Genomic DNA, 14,777 nt, shown 5'->3' with positions numbered 1-14,777 from the left:
GTGACCGATCCACAACACAGCGAGCCTGTGCAGGCGCAGGCTGTGCTGTGCCGTGCTGGGGCTCAGGGAACGGGGGTTCTTTAGCCTGGAGAAAAGGAGGCTGAGGGGAGACCTTACCGCTCCCTTCCACAGCTTCAAAGGCACCAAGGTCCACGAAAGTAATAAAAATACATGCCTGTTTTCCAGATCACAGGTGCATCCCCTGTTAGACTACTTCATCCCCTTCTGCCTGGTTGTCTCTGTCATTAGGGCCCCAGAGCGGAGTCAAAGGCTACTGAGGATATTCAACACTTCATGCAGCGAGGCCCTAAAGATTGCATTTCTGTGCTTTCACACACTCGCTGCATGACAGACCCCCCCCGCTGCTTTAAACTAACACGACGTGAAAATAAGTCCTGAGATACTAGAATCGTTTAAACCTTTTTGCAGCCTGCTTGTTGGGTTGTCCATCCAGCCTGGCCCACGGATAGGGTGGCCCTGGAGTTTCCAGAGGGATAAAACCAGCAGAATCAACTACATAAAAGGAAAGGTACGAATTCTCATTTGCCACCAGGGAAATTTTATATCCAAAGACACTATTTAAAGTCCTCAATTAACTACTGCGGATGAATGTAAAAATCTAGCTGTAGAGTCTCGCCTAGTTTAATACAAAGTTTCCTTACAATTTCAGGTAGAGGCAAGAGCCGCAGTGGTGCAACGAACCACAGTCTTCTCGTTTCCTCCCAACCTCCATGCTTCTTTTAATCCTCCCCACGGAAATCAGACGCCCTTTATTATACAAGTTCTAGTGTGCAAGGAAGCTTTACGGATAGGAAACTTTAAAACTGGAACAGTTCCTCGATTGGCATGTTCACTTAAACCATACTTCATGTATTTTAGAGAGTGAAATCTAGAAGAACTTAGCACTTAGAGACGACTTTGCATATCAACTACACGGCTTCCAGCCCAAGGCTCCCGCCGCCGGCCCAGCGCCGAGCCGGAACTGCGCCTGCGCCGCCCCGCGGCCGCGGGGCGCGTCGGGAAATGGAGTCCGTCGCCTCCCGCCCGCCAGGAGCGCCGCGACGCACCTGGGCGGCGGGGACGGCGGGGCGGGGCGGGGCGGGGCGGGGCGCGGGCGCCTCTCTCCAGCAGCCCTCAGCGGGGCGGTGGCTCCGCCGCGCTCCGCCGCCCAGCCCGGCCGCGGGCCTGGGGCACCTCCGCTTCCCACAGCGGCGGCCCCCGCCCTGGCAGGGCCGCCCCGCCCCGCCCCGCCCCGCCCCGGCTGTGCTCGGCGCCGGGCTGAGGTGGCCGCGGCCCTTCGCCGTTGGCGGTGCCGTTCCCCTGGCCTGGCAGCCTTTCCTCAGGCTGCCTTTTCTGCTTCCCGGGGTGCCGCACGCCCGGGCCTGGGTCATGGATGCCCTGGCCCCAGGCTGTGGGGACCTCGCTGGGTCTCATTCTGCCTCCGCCGGGACAGCTGCCTCCTGCCGTTACCCAGGCTCTCTGCCTCGCTGTACAGCCTTTGAACGTGTGCTGCCTTGACCCTGGCTGGACGCCAGGTGCCCACCGAGGCCGCTCTATCGCTCCCCTCCTCAGCCGGGCAGGGGCGGGAAAACACAACGAAAGGCTCCTGGGTCGAGATAAGGACAGGGAGAGATCACGCACCCGTTACCGTCACCGGCAAAACACACTCGGCTCGGGGAAATGAATCTGTTACCAAGCACATCCGAGTAGGGTTATGAGCGAGAAAAACGAAATCTCGGAACACCTTCCCCCCACCCCTCTCTTCTTCCCGGGCTCAGCTTCACTCCTGATTTTCCTCTGCCTCCCCCCCGCCGAGCGGCGCAGGGGGACGGGGAATGGGGGTTGCGCTCAGTTCATCACACCTTGTCTCTGCCGCTCCTTCCTCCTCACACTCTTCCCCGGCTCCGGCCTGGGGTCCCTCCCACGGGAGACAGTGCTCCACGAACTTCTCCAGCGTGGGTCCTTCCCACGGGCTGCAGTTCTTCACGAACTGCTCCAGCATGAGTCCCCCGTGGGGTCACAAGTCCTGCCAGCAAACCTGCTCCAGCGTGGGCTCCTCTCTCCACGGGGCCGCAGGTCCTGCCGGGAGCCTGCTCCAGCACGGGCTTCCCACGGGGTCGCAGCCTCCTTCGGGCATCCACCTGCTCTGGCGTGGGGTCCTCCACGGGCTGCAGGTGGATACCTGCTCCACCGTGGACCTCCATGGGCTGCGGGGGGACAGCCTGCCTCACCATGGTCTTCATCACGGGCTGCAGGGGAATCTCTGCTGCGGCGCTGGAGCACCTCCTCCCCCTCCTCCTTCACTGAGCTTGGCGTCTGCAGAGCTGTTCCTCTCACATATTCTCGCTCCCCTCTCCGGCTGCTGTTGCCCAGCAGTTTCTCCCCCTTCTTAAACATGTTATCGCAGAGGCACTACCACCGTCGCTGAGGGGCTCAGCCTTGGCCGGCGGCGGGTCCGCCTTGGAGCCGGCTGGCATTGGCTCTATCGGACATGGGATAGAAGCTCTCCAGCAGCTTCTCACAGAGGCCGCCCCTCCAGCCCCCCCCCCCGCTACCAAAACCCGGCCACGCAAACCCAGTACAGAATTAATTCCTCCTGGCCGTAGCTGCTTCTGTGCCTCATTTAGGCACAGCTATACAGCTGCAGAGCGCCCCTGTTTGGGTAGCTCTTGGCAGTGGCAACACTTTCTTCCAAAGGCGGCTCCTGCCCACTGAGAGTTCATTACTCACGGCCCTCGTCTGCTTCTCTGAACTTCCCTTCCCCTGTGTGCCCCAGTCAGTTGTAGGGCTTGCAGAACTGTGGGAGCCTTTTCCCATCGCTTCTCTGTTCACAGCTCTCGCCAGTACTGCCCACCTTGCTGCCAGTGAGCAGTTTCCTTCTGTACTTAGGTGAGGTCATTCCTGTAGAAATCACTTTATTCCAGTGGCAAAGTCCCAGTGGTCAGGCATGCGGTATTTTCCTTTCCGGTTAGTCTTCGGGCCATCCGCTGATACCCGAGTTACAAGCAAATTGGTAGGCTCCTAGAGAGACCAGACGACTTCCAGTCGTTTCAGTGTCTTCGTACTTCTCCCCCGGCTTGGGTGTAACCACCGCTGAGCCAGCCTTCTACCATTTGTGCCCACGGAGTCACTGGCACCTGAAGTGTTCGTCTCCAAGTCACTGATGTCACTCAGTGTTGTAAATCTGACCCCATGTCCTGGCGATACCAGTATGCCTCACCATTTTCCAGGACTGAAACTTCATTTCCCCCCCCTCGATACTTTGTGTTCCGAGGCAGCCTAGGACCTGAATGAGAACAGAGGCGTTAATTAGGGACACAAGCGTACGCTGTTCTTTCTGCTTGAGCTGTGGCCGTGGACGTCATGGAAGCCAGAAAAAGCAATGAACCCCAACACTGTAAGCAGTTAACAGCTAACAGTGTACTAACAGGAAGCAGCAAGTTTCTCCATCCAAAGAAAGAGGTAGAGTCAGAAAAACACTGGGCACAGGGATGGTGGTTAAAAAATAGTCAGAGAATAAGGTTTGTCTTTGTGGTGTCAAAGATCTGTTTCTAAGACCGCAGTTCCTACGGCAAGAAGTTGGGTATTATTTAAGCCCCGCCAAACGGGTTTGTTCCGTTTTACGTTAAGGAAACACCGGAATGGGAGACTCTTTGCAACGGTCCGATTTCCCCTACTTTACGCTGAAGCAATGGAGGTAAAGGAAGATGTTCAAGCTGGACAGGCCACAGAGCGCCATCATGCTGATGTCACGAGCTGGAGGAGCGGTTGGCAACCGTGGAACTGTAACATTCTATACCGGCTAGCAACTGCCTTTGTCGGTTCAGCAAGCCTGGAGAAGGTACCACCGTGGAACTGTAACATTCTATACCGGCTAGCAACTGCCTTCGTCGGTTCAGCAAGCCTGGAGAAGGTACCGCCTCCTTCGTCCAAGCATATTTCGCTGCCCGTTGGGGTTTTGTTTGAAAAAAGCACCAGAGCTAAGGTTCTGAAAGTCCAGTTTTTGAAAGAAAGCTACTGCTTTCAGGATAAGATTACGATTTGCCTCAGTGTTGACAGCTCTAACGTTTTCATGTGTATGTTCTGCCAGTATTAGGAGAGTGGAGGAGAAGCACGAGAGGTGAAAATGGCCGCAGTTGGGAACGACCGCTATTTCCATTTCCATGCCCCCTACGCACAGGTAACTGCTGTAGATTTTAGAGTGGTTTGTATCCTTGATTTTCTTGATATATCCGTGTTGAAAGGGAGGCTTGTTATGTAAACTTAGAAGCTGATATGCCACTCTGCCTGGGTCATGGCAGCATCTGTAGATCAAGGCTCTGGTGGTCGGAAGTCGTGTGAAGAGCTAATGATCATCTAAACTATAGACAATTTCTCCGGTGAACTCAGGCTCAGGCACTCAGGGAACACATACGTTAAAGATGGCGCAAAATCAGTTATTTAAAACAACGTCCTCCAAAATGGGTTTGTTCTTCAAAGAAGTAATTATATTCCACCTGGTGAAAATCCAGGGCTGGCTGTAGGGCTCTTCGTTATTGCATCCGTTCCAGCATTGGGGGAAACTCACTGAGAAATAACCGGCAACCTGGCATTTACAGCTCTCAGCTGGGATGTCGTTCACATCCAGGATATAAACCTGAGTGTATCTGTTCAGGGTAAAGATAACCTCAAACGTTCTAAAATATCAGAGCGTGGTCCCACAAAATCTTAGTCCTCTGCTCACTGCAGTGCACCGTGTATTAATCCATTTAGTCCATTTTCATGGTGATATTTACACTGTCTGAGAACTGTCTTCTCCTGCAGCAAAAGTACTGCAACATCTCCTGCTTCTGGGAAACACAACCCTCAGGCTGTGCGAGGATCAATTGCGCCTTCCATCATAGCAAGCCTCGTAATATAAATGGACTTTTTTTGCCACCTAGTAACAGTGAGTAAAAGTATTTTCTCAACAATTTGTTCGTTAGAGTGAGTAAATACACGAAAATGCCCCTCCAGGGCTTACTTCCAGTGCTGACGTAATATATATTAAGGTCAAGAAATGTACCACGGCAAATCAATCATCAGGTCTGATTTGCTATCCCAGCAAGTTTGAGGCCAAGAAAGGAATTGCATTGGCAATTGTCTAGGGTCGCCGTATGGATTTGCTTAGCTGTCACGTTACGGATCTCCCTACCTATGAGTGACATGAGAGATGAAGTCACAAACGGCAGTTTAGGTTGCTAAGATCCATGGAGTGAAAACGTTGCTTTACTTGGGGATTTGCTAGAGTAAATCTCTCTAGTAGTGAAAATGGTTAGTAGGCAGGAAATCATTTAAGAGAAAGGAAAAGTAGTGTGTGCGGTGGGGGGAGGAGGTTGGTAGGGCCCCTAGTAGCCGTATCTGTTGATAGAGCACAACATGTTACATGGGTGAGACACCCCTTGTCTAGATATCATCCGATTCACGGGCCTTATCTCCAGAGCTGTGGACAGGTGTCGTAAGAGAAGTCCAGCAAGCCCTCGAGTCAGAAGCAAACACCTCGTGTTCCGGAAATTCCCCCCGGAAAAGGCAGCCTCTCATATCTGGGCATGTTGAGCCTAACTAGCCACCCAGGACCAAGGCAAGAACTTGAGTGCTGTTTCTATGAGTGCCCATACCGCTTTTAGTACAGTTCCCACATCCACAGCACCGGCCCCTGGCAGCTAGTGCTGTCGTACACACCACGTAGGCACGCTTTTGGGTGTGGTGTGAGTCAGAGACACTGCCCAAGAGGCACTATGGACAAGGGCATCCTGTGTAAGAAAGAGCAGCGTCCAACAATCAGAACGAGAAAATGGACCCAACCCTCTTCCTTGTTACTGCAATATGTACAAATTCACAAGCATAACAACAACCGGAATAAGAGAAAATGCCCATGCTTCATCTTCTTTCTTTAAAGCTGGGAAACATATCCAACCTCAGTATTTTCAATATAATGCACAGAATCCTGATTGTACCTAGAGTTGCAAATTGGTCAGCTTGAACAATACAGATAGACTCACCATTTTTCATCATTTTAATTTTCAGTCCGTTGCATTTCCCGGCTCTCAGAAAATGCTACCCCCGTACTGAAATAGTTTTGCTGCAAACGTCGTGGGTAGATATAAATTCCTAAGGAAAAGAATATCTTTGCTGATTTCCTTCTAATTAAGCGTAAATGATTTTCACAGAATCACAGAATCACTACGGTTGGAAAAGACCTGTAAGATCATCGAGTCCAACCTCGAGAAAAAAAAAAAAAAAAAACAAAACCACGCCACACAACAACAACAAGCCACAACCCACCCAACACCACACAGCACCATGTCCATCAAGCTACATCCCACAATGCCACATCCACACGCTCCTTGAATACCTCCAGGGAGGGTGACTCTACCACCTCCCTGGGCAGCCTATTCCAATGTTTCACTACTCTCTCAGTAAAGAACTTTTTCCTAATATCCAGCCTGAACCTCCCCTGGCGCAACTTGAGGCCATTTCCTCTAGTCCTGTCACTAGTCACTTGGGAGAAGAGACCAACAGCCACCTCTCTGCAACCCCCTTTCAGGTAGTTGTAGAGAGCGATAAGGTCTCCCCTCAGCCTCCTCTTCTCCAGACTGAACAACCCCAGCTCCCTCAGCCGCTCCTCATAAGACTTGTGTTCCAGACCCCTCACCAGCTTCGTCGCCCTTCTCTGGACACGCTCCAGCACCTCAATGTCTTTCTTGTAGTGAGGGGCCCAAAACTGAACACAGTATTCGAGGTGCGGCCTCACCAGCACCGAGTACAGAGGCATGATCACCTCCCTGCTCCTGCTGGCCACACCATTTCTGATACAAGCCAGGATGCCATTGGCCTTCTTGGCCACCTGGGCACACTGCTGGCTCATATTCAGCCGGGTGTCGATCAACACCCCCAGGTCCTTTTCTGCGGGGGAGCTTTCCAGCCACTCCTCCCCAAGCCTGTAGCGTTGCCTGGGGTTGTTGTGGCCAAAGTGTAGAACCCGGCACTTGGCCTTATTGAACTTCATCCGGTTGGCCTCAGCCCATCGATCCAGCCTGTCCAGGAACTTCATCTTCTTTCTCAAAATCTACAGTTTGTACTCAGTAAAGAGAGTTGTGATTCAGAAAATGTTGATAGAGAAAAATGTCTACAAGCTAAAAATGGGTAATCCTCTGCTTAGCACTGCTAAATTCTTCAAAATCGATGCCATGGGGAGTGATACAGGCCTGCCTATTATTCAGCATGTTTAAAATATTTTCACAGGTGGGGTCCTAAACTCATTTACTCACTTCAGCCCAGGTATTACTAATCACACGTTTCCCTATGTTGTAAGTATCTCTCTGTTTTCTCATACTTTCTGTAGTTGGAAGATGCTCGTTTGCCAACCTCCGCAGAAGGTGTTGCCTAAAAGGCACAATCAGTCTATTTAATGATTCCTTCAACGCCATAATGATTTCAAACCCATACCTGCTGGTCTGAACCTGGATTTCATGTTCTAGTTCCCTCCTTAAAAAAAATAAATTTGATGTTCTTTTCTGCAGATGTCCCATTGCAAGAGGGTGTCCAAGAAGGGATTCTACATCCAACCCTTCGTCAAGCATCATTCAGAAAGCGACAGAATATTTTACCACCAATTCACCCTCCACTGATTATAAATGTCAACAGCGAAGAGGATGAAGAGGACGATGAAGAGGAAGAGAACTGTAAACAGTTTTTTTCTTCCTTTTACAAGGAACTAGAATGGGTTTTTTCGACTCTTGCAATGTACTTCGCAACCGATTTATTATAATAACCATTACATTTTTAGAAGCGAGTTGTTGACAAGTTTTTGAAATAGTTTCCAGCTAATTCACATAGCTCTTTTTCATTTAATAGAGTTTAAAATGTGATCCACAATTCAGATGGACACCAAAGACCCTTCAAAATTTCTCAAAATTTGGGGACAAAACTACAAGTTTACAAGCTTAGGAGGTACTTCTAAGCTGTGACTGTATCTCCCTTGAGATGAGAGATTCCTAGGGAAGGAACCAATTGCCCGTTCCCAGCGAGGGAAAGTGAGAGAACGGCCTACTCTCACGCGTTCACTCCGCAAATTACCGCGCTAGTTCTCAGGCAGCCCCAAGTTGCTTTGCACCATCCCCCTGCCCTCCAGGTTGGCGGGCAGGGCTGCCTGTTCGTGGCTTCTAACTCGGTTTTAGGCTGAGTAAGCCACATTAATTTAAACAATATAAAAAGTGATGTAATGCCAGCTCTGCCGGCAGACATTACAGGATAGTAACGTTGGGCAGAGGTTTCGTCACAAGCACTCCCTGATGACAGGTTTAATCAGAAGATTTCCTTTTGGGTGTAAATGATGGCTTATTTTGACAATGAGTCCTGAAGATGTTTCTGAATCATGTTAATTCCACAAGCATTTGCTTCTTAATATGTCTTGTAACTGCAATTCTTATTGCACTTGGAAACACCTACTGTTAAGGAATCACTTTTCTGTCCAGAAGCAGAGGTTGCAGTCAGAAAAAGCCAAATCGTGACCGAAATGAAATTCACTATGGTCTTTGATTATTAAGAATTGTTGCAGGTCTTTGTATAGCTATCTAGTAAAATCTTTTAAAAATATTTCCTACAGATGTTTCTAATCGGGTGCCTAAGACTGCTGAAGACATTCAAGAGGAAAGAGCAATAAAGGAAATATGCTATACATCTGGTAAATATGAAATTAGTCACTCCTCCCTCAACAGCAATGATGCCACTATAGTAAATGTTGGTTGGTTTTTTTTTTCCCTCGTCGTGAATGTTTAGGAGAGTATTACAGGATTCGGTACCCTCACAAACACCAATCAAGAAGAACTGTGTCTTCACCTCGGGAAAATGAGCTATCACCCTTGGAAGCTACCGAGCGAGACTTGCAGAAAGGCAAGTACTTTTCATCTTCTTGGACAACGTTTACCGCTTTTAAACTTACTGTTACAGGGAGAAACTATTACACAGTTTGCCCCTCCTCCCCCCTTTCTTAATTTAGTGACAACAGAAGAGAGCATGTTACAAAGAGCGTAAAAATACTTCATTAATTTTTCCCCATCTATATATAGATATAGATACACGTAGTGTCACACACGTGGTGACTACCTGCATCGATTGTAGATGGAAAAGGTAGAAATGGGCTATTAACCCTATGTGTACTTGCCCGAGATACACAACATAGGTCTTTCATATAATTTTACTTCACGGTCCAGATTTATGTAGTCTAATTTTAACCATCCTAAGGTCAGGAATGTAGTTTAAGTCTCTCATCTGGGCTCTCTGTTGTCAATGGAGAAAGACAGGCACTCTTATGGGGCTGTTTACTGAGACAGGCACTCCTATGGGGCTGTTTACTGCATCATAAGATAGCGCCAGCGAAAGGCGAGATGAGTCACTTCCCCAGAGGTGCTCCACGCTCTCTGCTGGCTCTCTTGGGTGTCCAGATGACGAAATGTAGCGACACATCAAACTTTTCTAGAACTAAATTTAGAGTAAATAAATACCCCCTTTAAGTGTCTTCTGAAAGGTAAGAACGAGAGAGTTCCATTTTGTTTCGAATGTTGGGCTTTATCCAACATAATTAAGGTGAAAGAAATACAAATTAATAAATATTTACCTCCCTTATTATGCTTCTCCTTCATTCCTGGCCAAGTGGCATGACTGAAAAAAATCTGTAGTAGTTTTTTTAGTGAATAAGTAATAACGTAATTCCATTTTAGCAGAGAGTTAGGTTCTTACTATAACAAGACACCAGAGTAGTCAGTAGATCAGTCATCAAAAACTGCCAAGCAGAAATATGACCTGCTACTTTTACTAAAAAAACAATACTGTTGCTTATTTTGTGTAAATCTTAGGGATAAAATCTTGATAATTATGTAAAACAGATTTGAGTAGGATGATGCAAAAACGCAAGCGTAGAAATGCGTACAAGTTAAAATGCTTTCAGAACCGTTATGTTTGTGAGACTATCCCTAGTTCAGATGAAAAGGCTTTGTATTTTTCAGTTATCATACAGAGAAATATTAAAGCTGCAGTCCTGCATCTTGTGTAAGGGAGCTGACCCCTCTGCACACACTCGCTTGATCTTAAAGAAGACACAGTGTTTTGCCCCATTGAGTTCAGTATAGAATCATGTCATCAAGGTGGAAGAATGCCCCGTTCTCCTTGCATGTACTTAATACTTAGTGGTATTTAATCCTTTTTCTTCATAAACATTTATTAGTGGTAAAAACAGCCGTAATTGTTGTAGTCGTCTTTTTTCCCCTTGGTTTGTCAATGCAAAATAATGCAGTACCACGTTAGGGATGCTTGCTCTAGCTTTGAGCAAACCGGCACGCATCTTCTAGCTCCAGAACTGCATTGCACAGTACAAATGTATCTCACATGCTACTTCTTTTCCTCCCACCTTTATGCACAAAATGTATCTTTCTTGTAGATGTTCTTTACTCTCAGTAAGAAACAGTTACCACTGAGAAACAATTCCATAATTGAACCTCCGTTCATACCCCTCTGTATTTAAAGCTTTTTAAATGGACTGTGTCTCTAATTTTTTGTGAGCCTTAATGAATCAGCTGTTTGGTTTCACTGTATTCTTTGCATTTTTGTATTCATTTCAGTTAAAAACTTAATGTAATTATAAGAAGAGCAGGCTCTGTGCACTGTTCACATTTCTCAGGGTGCTCTTGAGTACAGGTAACTTTGTGAGACTCCTTTCCTGTAGGAGGTGACTGCTCTGTGGCGCAGAGGAACACATTTGTTGAAGGGAAAAGACACGAGGCACTACCTTGGGAAAAAGGACCAATTGCATCCAAGTATTCCAATGTGAAAGGGACTTAATTATTACATATTTCCTAATTTTCAGAAGAACGACCTTTACCATTTTTGCTACCTTTCTTTTCAGCAGAACCTGAGCCATATGGTGGGAAATGCTCCAAACAAAAGAATCAGCTTGACACAAACAGAAGAGTTTGGACCCAAAGGGAAAACTACGGTAATTCTTACATCTTGTGTATAAACTGAAGATTTTAGGCTTCTTGTGGAATTAAGAATGTGAATTAATGGAATTAAGCTGGAATTAACAGAAAGCCAGAGTGTTAATAACAATGACGTTGAACCAGATTTTACAGAAAATGGTTAGTCATTAGGCAGCATACTCTAATGCAAAATCAACTGCCTAGCACAAAAACACCATACTGCCTTGCATCTAGTGCTTTCACAAGCAGAGATAGAACAGGAGATTGGACTATGGGTTTGTTTAATCTAAAAGCAATTGATGCCTTTGGGAAGATTTTCAACACAGGAACATTCACTTTGTTCAAGGCAAGGATGTCCGTGGCAGAATCGCCTCATTGGAAGATCCTGCGAGCCTGACGGAAACGCTGCAAGGTTACAAATGATGTTTAAAGTGCCAGAGAGGGAGTCTGTATTTAACCCTAACTTGTATTTCCGAGGTGATGCGTGAGTCACCTGGTCCATTCATTGATACTTCAGCTAACGCAATACTTAATTCACATTATCAGGCTAAGGGAGTCTTCCCTCAAACTGCCCCTGATATTAAGAAACAATGTATATGTTTTTTCTATAGACAAATATACTTCAGGATCTTACAATGCACCAACTTGGAGGAAAAGAAATCCACGAGCAAAAACGTTCTCTAAGTTTCAAACAACCATTCAGGTAACTGTTTGATAGAAATTTTTACGATTCCGTCTTGTCAGTAAAAGTGACATGTCTCTCCCCACCTAGAAAACGTGAAATGGCTCTGAAAACTTGCCCAACCAAAACCCGCAAGATTCTAAGCAACGCCGAGTAGTCTGAAAGAGCAGTTAATGGTTTCGTTTGTTTGCGGACATGTAATTTTGCCTGTCTGACTATCTAATTTGTCACAGTATTACCGCTATGAAAGCAAACTCTGTACCTGCCTTTAAAGTGAGGAGCTACAAGAAGCGTGTTTTGGCTTGTGGCACTGGACAAAGCACAGTAGAGACTACAGGAGTGTGATCTATTTCTCTCTCTGCTTGCTTGCTCGGGAAGCATCTGCAACAGCTGAACGATGATCAGCCGAGGTCCAAATTCGTAAGGGGACTCAGGCTACGAAACATGCACACGATGCCCTTAGGACCATTAATACGTTTTACAGCTGACTTGAAAGCAGAGATTAGAACCTCCATCTTGTGTCTCTTAAAATGTTTCTGAAAGAGCACAGAGTTTTACTCTGATAAATTATGCACAAAATGTTCTGTACATCTATTTTGACAACAGAGCCGAGAAGACATGGAAGTGAGGAGAAAAGGAGAAGGTTACGTAGAGAGGAGAAAGAGATGAAGCGAGTAAGAGGGAGGAAGAACACTGTTAACGTTTAGAAACTGACCAAAATGTAAATTTGTGTTTAAAAGTAGTTGTTTGTATGGAAATTTGTGTTTAAAAGTAGTTGTTTGTATGGAAATTTGTGTTTAAAAATAGTTGTTTGTATATTATAAAGGTACAATAAACGTAGCTAATAAAAACAAAGATGTATTATTATATTTTAGAGACATTATTTCCCTTGCTTGTAAGAGGACTGTCATCAGTTCAAATAAATTCCGCTGAGCTGATGAAACGAGGAAGGCCAAGGCCTCCTGTGAATTAAACCTGGCAAGGGATGTCAAGGTCAACAGGAAGGGTTACTTCAAGTGCATTGGAGGCAAAAGGAAAACTAGAGAAAATGTGGGCCCGCTGTTGAATGAGACAGGTGCCGTGGTGACAGACGATGCAGAGAAGGCGGAGTTACTGAATGCCTTCTTGGCTTCAGTCTTCACTGCTCCGGCCAGCCCTCAGGAGTCCCAGACTTTGCAGGTAACAGAGAAAGTCTGGAAGAAGGAAGACTTCCCCTTGGTTGAGGAGGATCAAGTTAGAGACCAGTTAAGTAAACTGGACACCCACAAGTCCATGGGTCCTGATGGGATGCACCCGCGAGCGCTGAGGGAGCTGGCAGAAGTCATTGCTGGGCCACTCTCCATCATCTCTGAAAGGTCCTGGAGAACAGGTGAGGTGAGGTGCCTGAGGACTGGAGGAAAGCCCATGTCACTCCAGTCTTCAAAAAGGGCAAGAAGGAAGAGCCAGGAAACTGGGAGGAGTGGCTGACACACCGGAAGGCTGCGCTGCCATTCAGCGTGACCTGGACGGGCTGGAGAGTTGGGCAGAGAGGAACCTCATGAAATTCAACAAAGGCAAGCGTAGGGTACTGCACCTGGGGCGGAATAACCCCATGCATCAGTACAGGTCAGGGGCTGACCTGCTGGAGAGCAGCTCTGTGGAAAGGGACCTGGGAGTCCTGGGGGACAACGGGATGACCATGAGCCAGCAATGTGCCCTTGTGGCCAAGAAGGCCAACGGCATCCTGGGGTGCATCAAGAAGAGTGTAGCTAGCAGGCCGAAGGAGGTTATCCTCCCACTCTGCTCTGCCCTGCCCTGGTGAGGCCGCACCTGGAGTACTGTGTCCAGTTCTGGGCTCCCCAGTTCAAGAAGGACAGGGAACTGCTGGGGAGGGTACAGCAAAGGGCTGCGAAGATGATTAGGGGACTGGAACATCTTTCTTATGAGGAAAGGCTGAGGGACTTGGGTCTTTTTAGTCTGGAGAAGAGAAGACTGAGGGGGGATCTTATTAATGCTGATAAATACTTAAGGGGTGGGTGCCAGGAGGATGGGGCCAGTCTTTTTTCCGTGGTGCCCAGCGACAGGACGAGAGGTAACGGGCACAAACTTCATCACAGGAAGTTCCATCTAAACATGAGGAGGAACTTCTTTACTTTGAGGGTGGCAGAGCACTGGCACAAGCTGCCCAGAGAGGTTGTGGAGTCTCCTTCTCTGGAGATATTCAGAACTCGCCTGGACGCATTCCTGTGCAATCTGGAATGAACCTGTGAACCTGCCCTGGCGGGGGGGTTGGACTAGATGATCTCCAGAGGTCCCTCCCAACCCCTATCATTCTGTGATTCTGTGAGCTTTGACTACGTTGGCTTGACAAGCATGAAGTATGCCTTTTTTGAACTCATCGTTCAACTTTGAAGTTATTTGCAGAAACCTCTGCACCTCAGATCAACAAAGCATCTTCCTCTCTCCCATTCCCACCCCCGACCCCATAACCGGCAGCGCCCTGTGCATGGAGGAGTGACCGATCCACAACACAGCGAGCCTGTGCAGGCGCAGGCTGTGCTGTGCCGTGCTGGGGCTCAGGGAACGGGGGTTCTTTAGCCTGGAGAAAAGGAGGCTGAGGGGAGACCTTACCGCTCCCTTCCACAGCTTCAAAGGCACCAAGGTCCACGAAAGTAATAAAAATACATGCCTGTTTTCCAGATCACAGGTGCATCCCCTGTTAGACTACTTCATCCCCTTCTGCCTGGTTGTCTCTGTCATTAGGGCCCCAGAGCGGAGTCAAAGGCTACTGAGGATATTCAACACTTCATGCAGCGAGGCCCTAAAGATTGCATTTCTGTGCTTTCACACACTCGCTGCATGACAGACCCCCCCCGCTGCTTTAAACTAACACGACGTGAAAATAAGTCCTGAGATACTAGAATCGTTTAAACCTTTTTGCAGCCTGCTTGTTGGGTTGTCCATCCAGCCTGGCCCACGGATAGGGTGGCCCTGGAGTTTCCAGAGGGATAAAACCAGCAGAATCAACTACATAAAAGGAAAGGTACGAATTCTCATTTGCCACCAGGGAAATTTTATATCCAAAGACACTATTTAAAGTCCTCAATTAACTACTGCGGATG

The 14,777-nt window shown here is 47.7% G+C and overlaps 1 protein-coding gene across 1 annotated transcript; it reads left to right on the top strand.

Annotated features, from left to right (window-relative positions):
- Positions 1 to 4,126: 4,126 nt before the first annotated feature.
- Positions 4,127 to 7,696, top strand: LOC132316886 (uncharacterized protein C12orf50 homolog; the record flags this gene model as incomplete). Its single annotated transcript, XM_059816067.1, has 3 exons — positions 4,127 to 4,180; positions 4,804 to 4,927; positions 7,542 to 7,696. Coding segments are annotated over exons 1-3 (333 nt in total), but the record flags the coding sequence as incomplete, so codon positions are not given.
- Positions 7,697 to 14,777: the final 7,081 nt, after the last annotated feature.

The sequence above is a fragment of the Gavia stellata genome, chromosome 4 (genome assembly GCF_030936135.1).
Source record: "Gavia stellata isolate bGavSte3 chromosome 4, bGavSte3.hap2, whole genome shotgun sequence".
Taxonomy (NCBI): Eukaryota; Metazoa; Chordata; class Aves; order Gaviiformes; family Gaviidae; genus Gavia; species Gavia stellata.
Note: the sequence above shows the minus strand (reverse complement) of the source record. Positions and strands in the feature narration are given on the sequence as shown.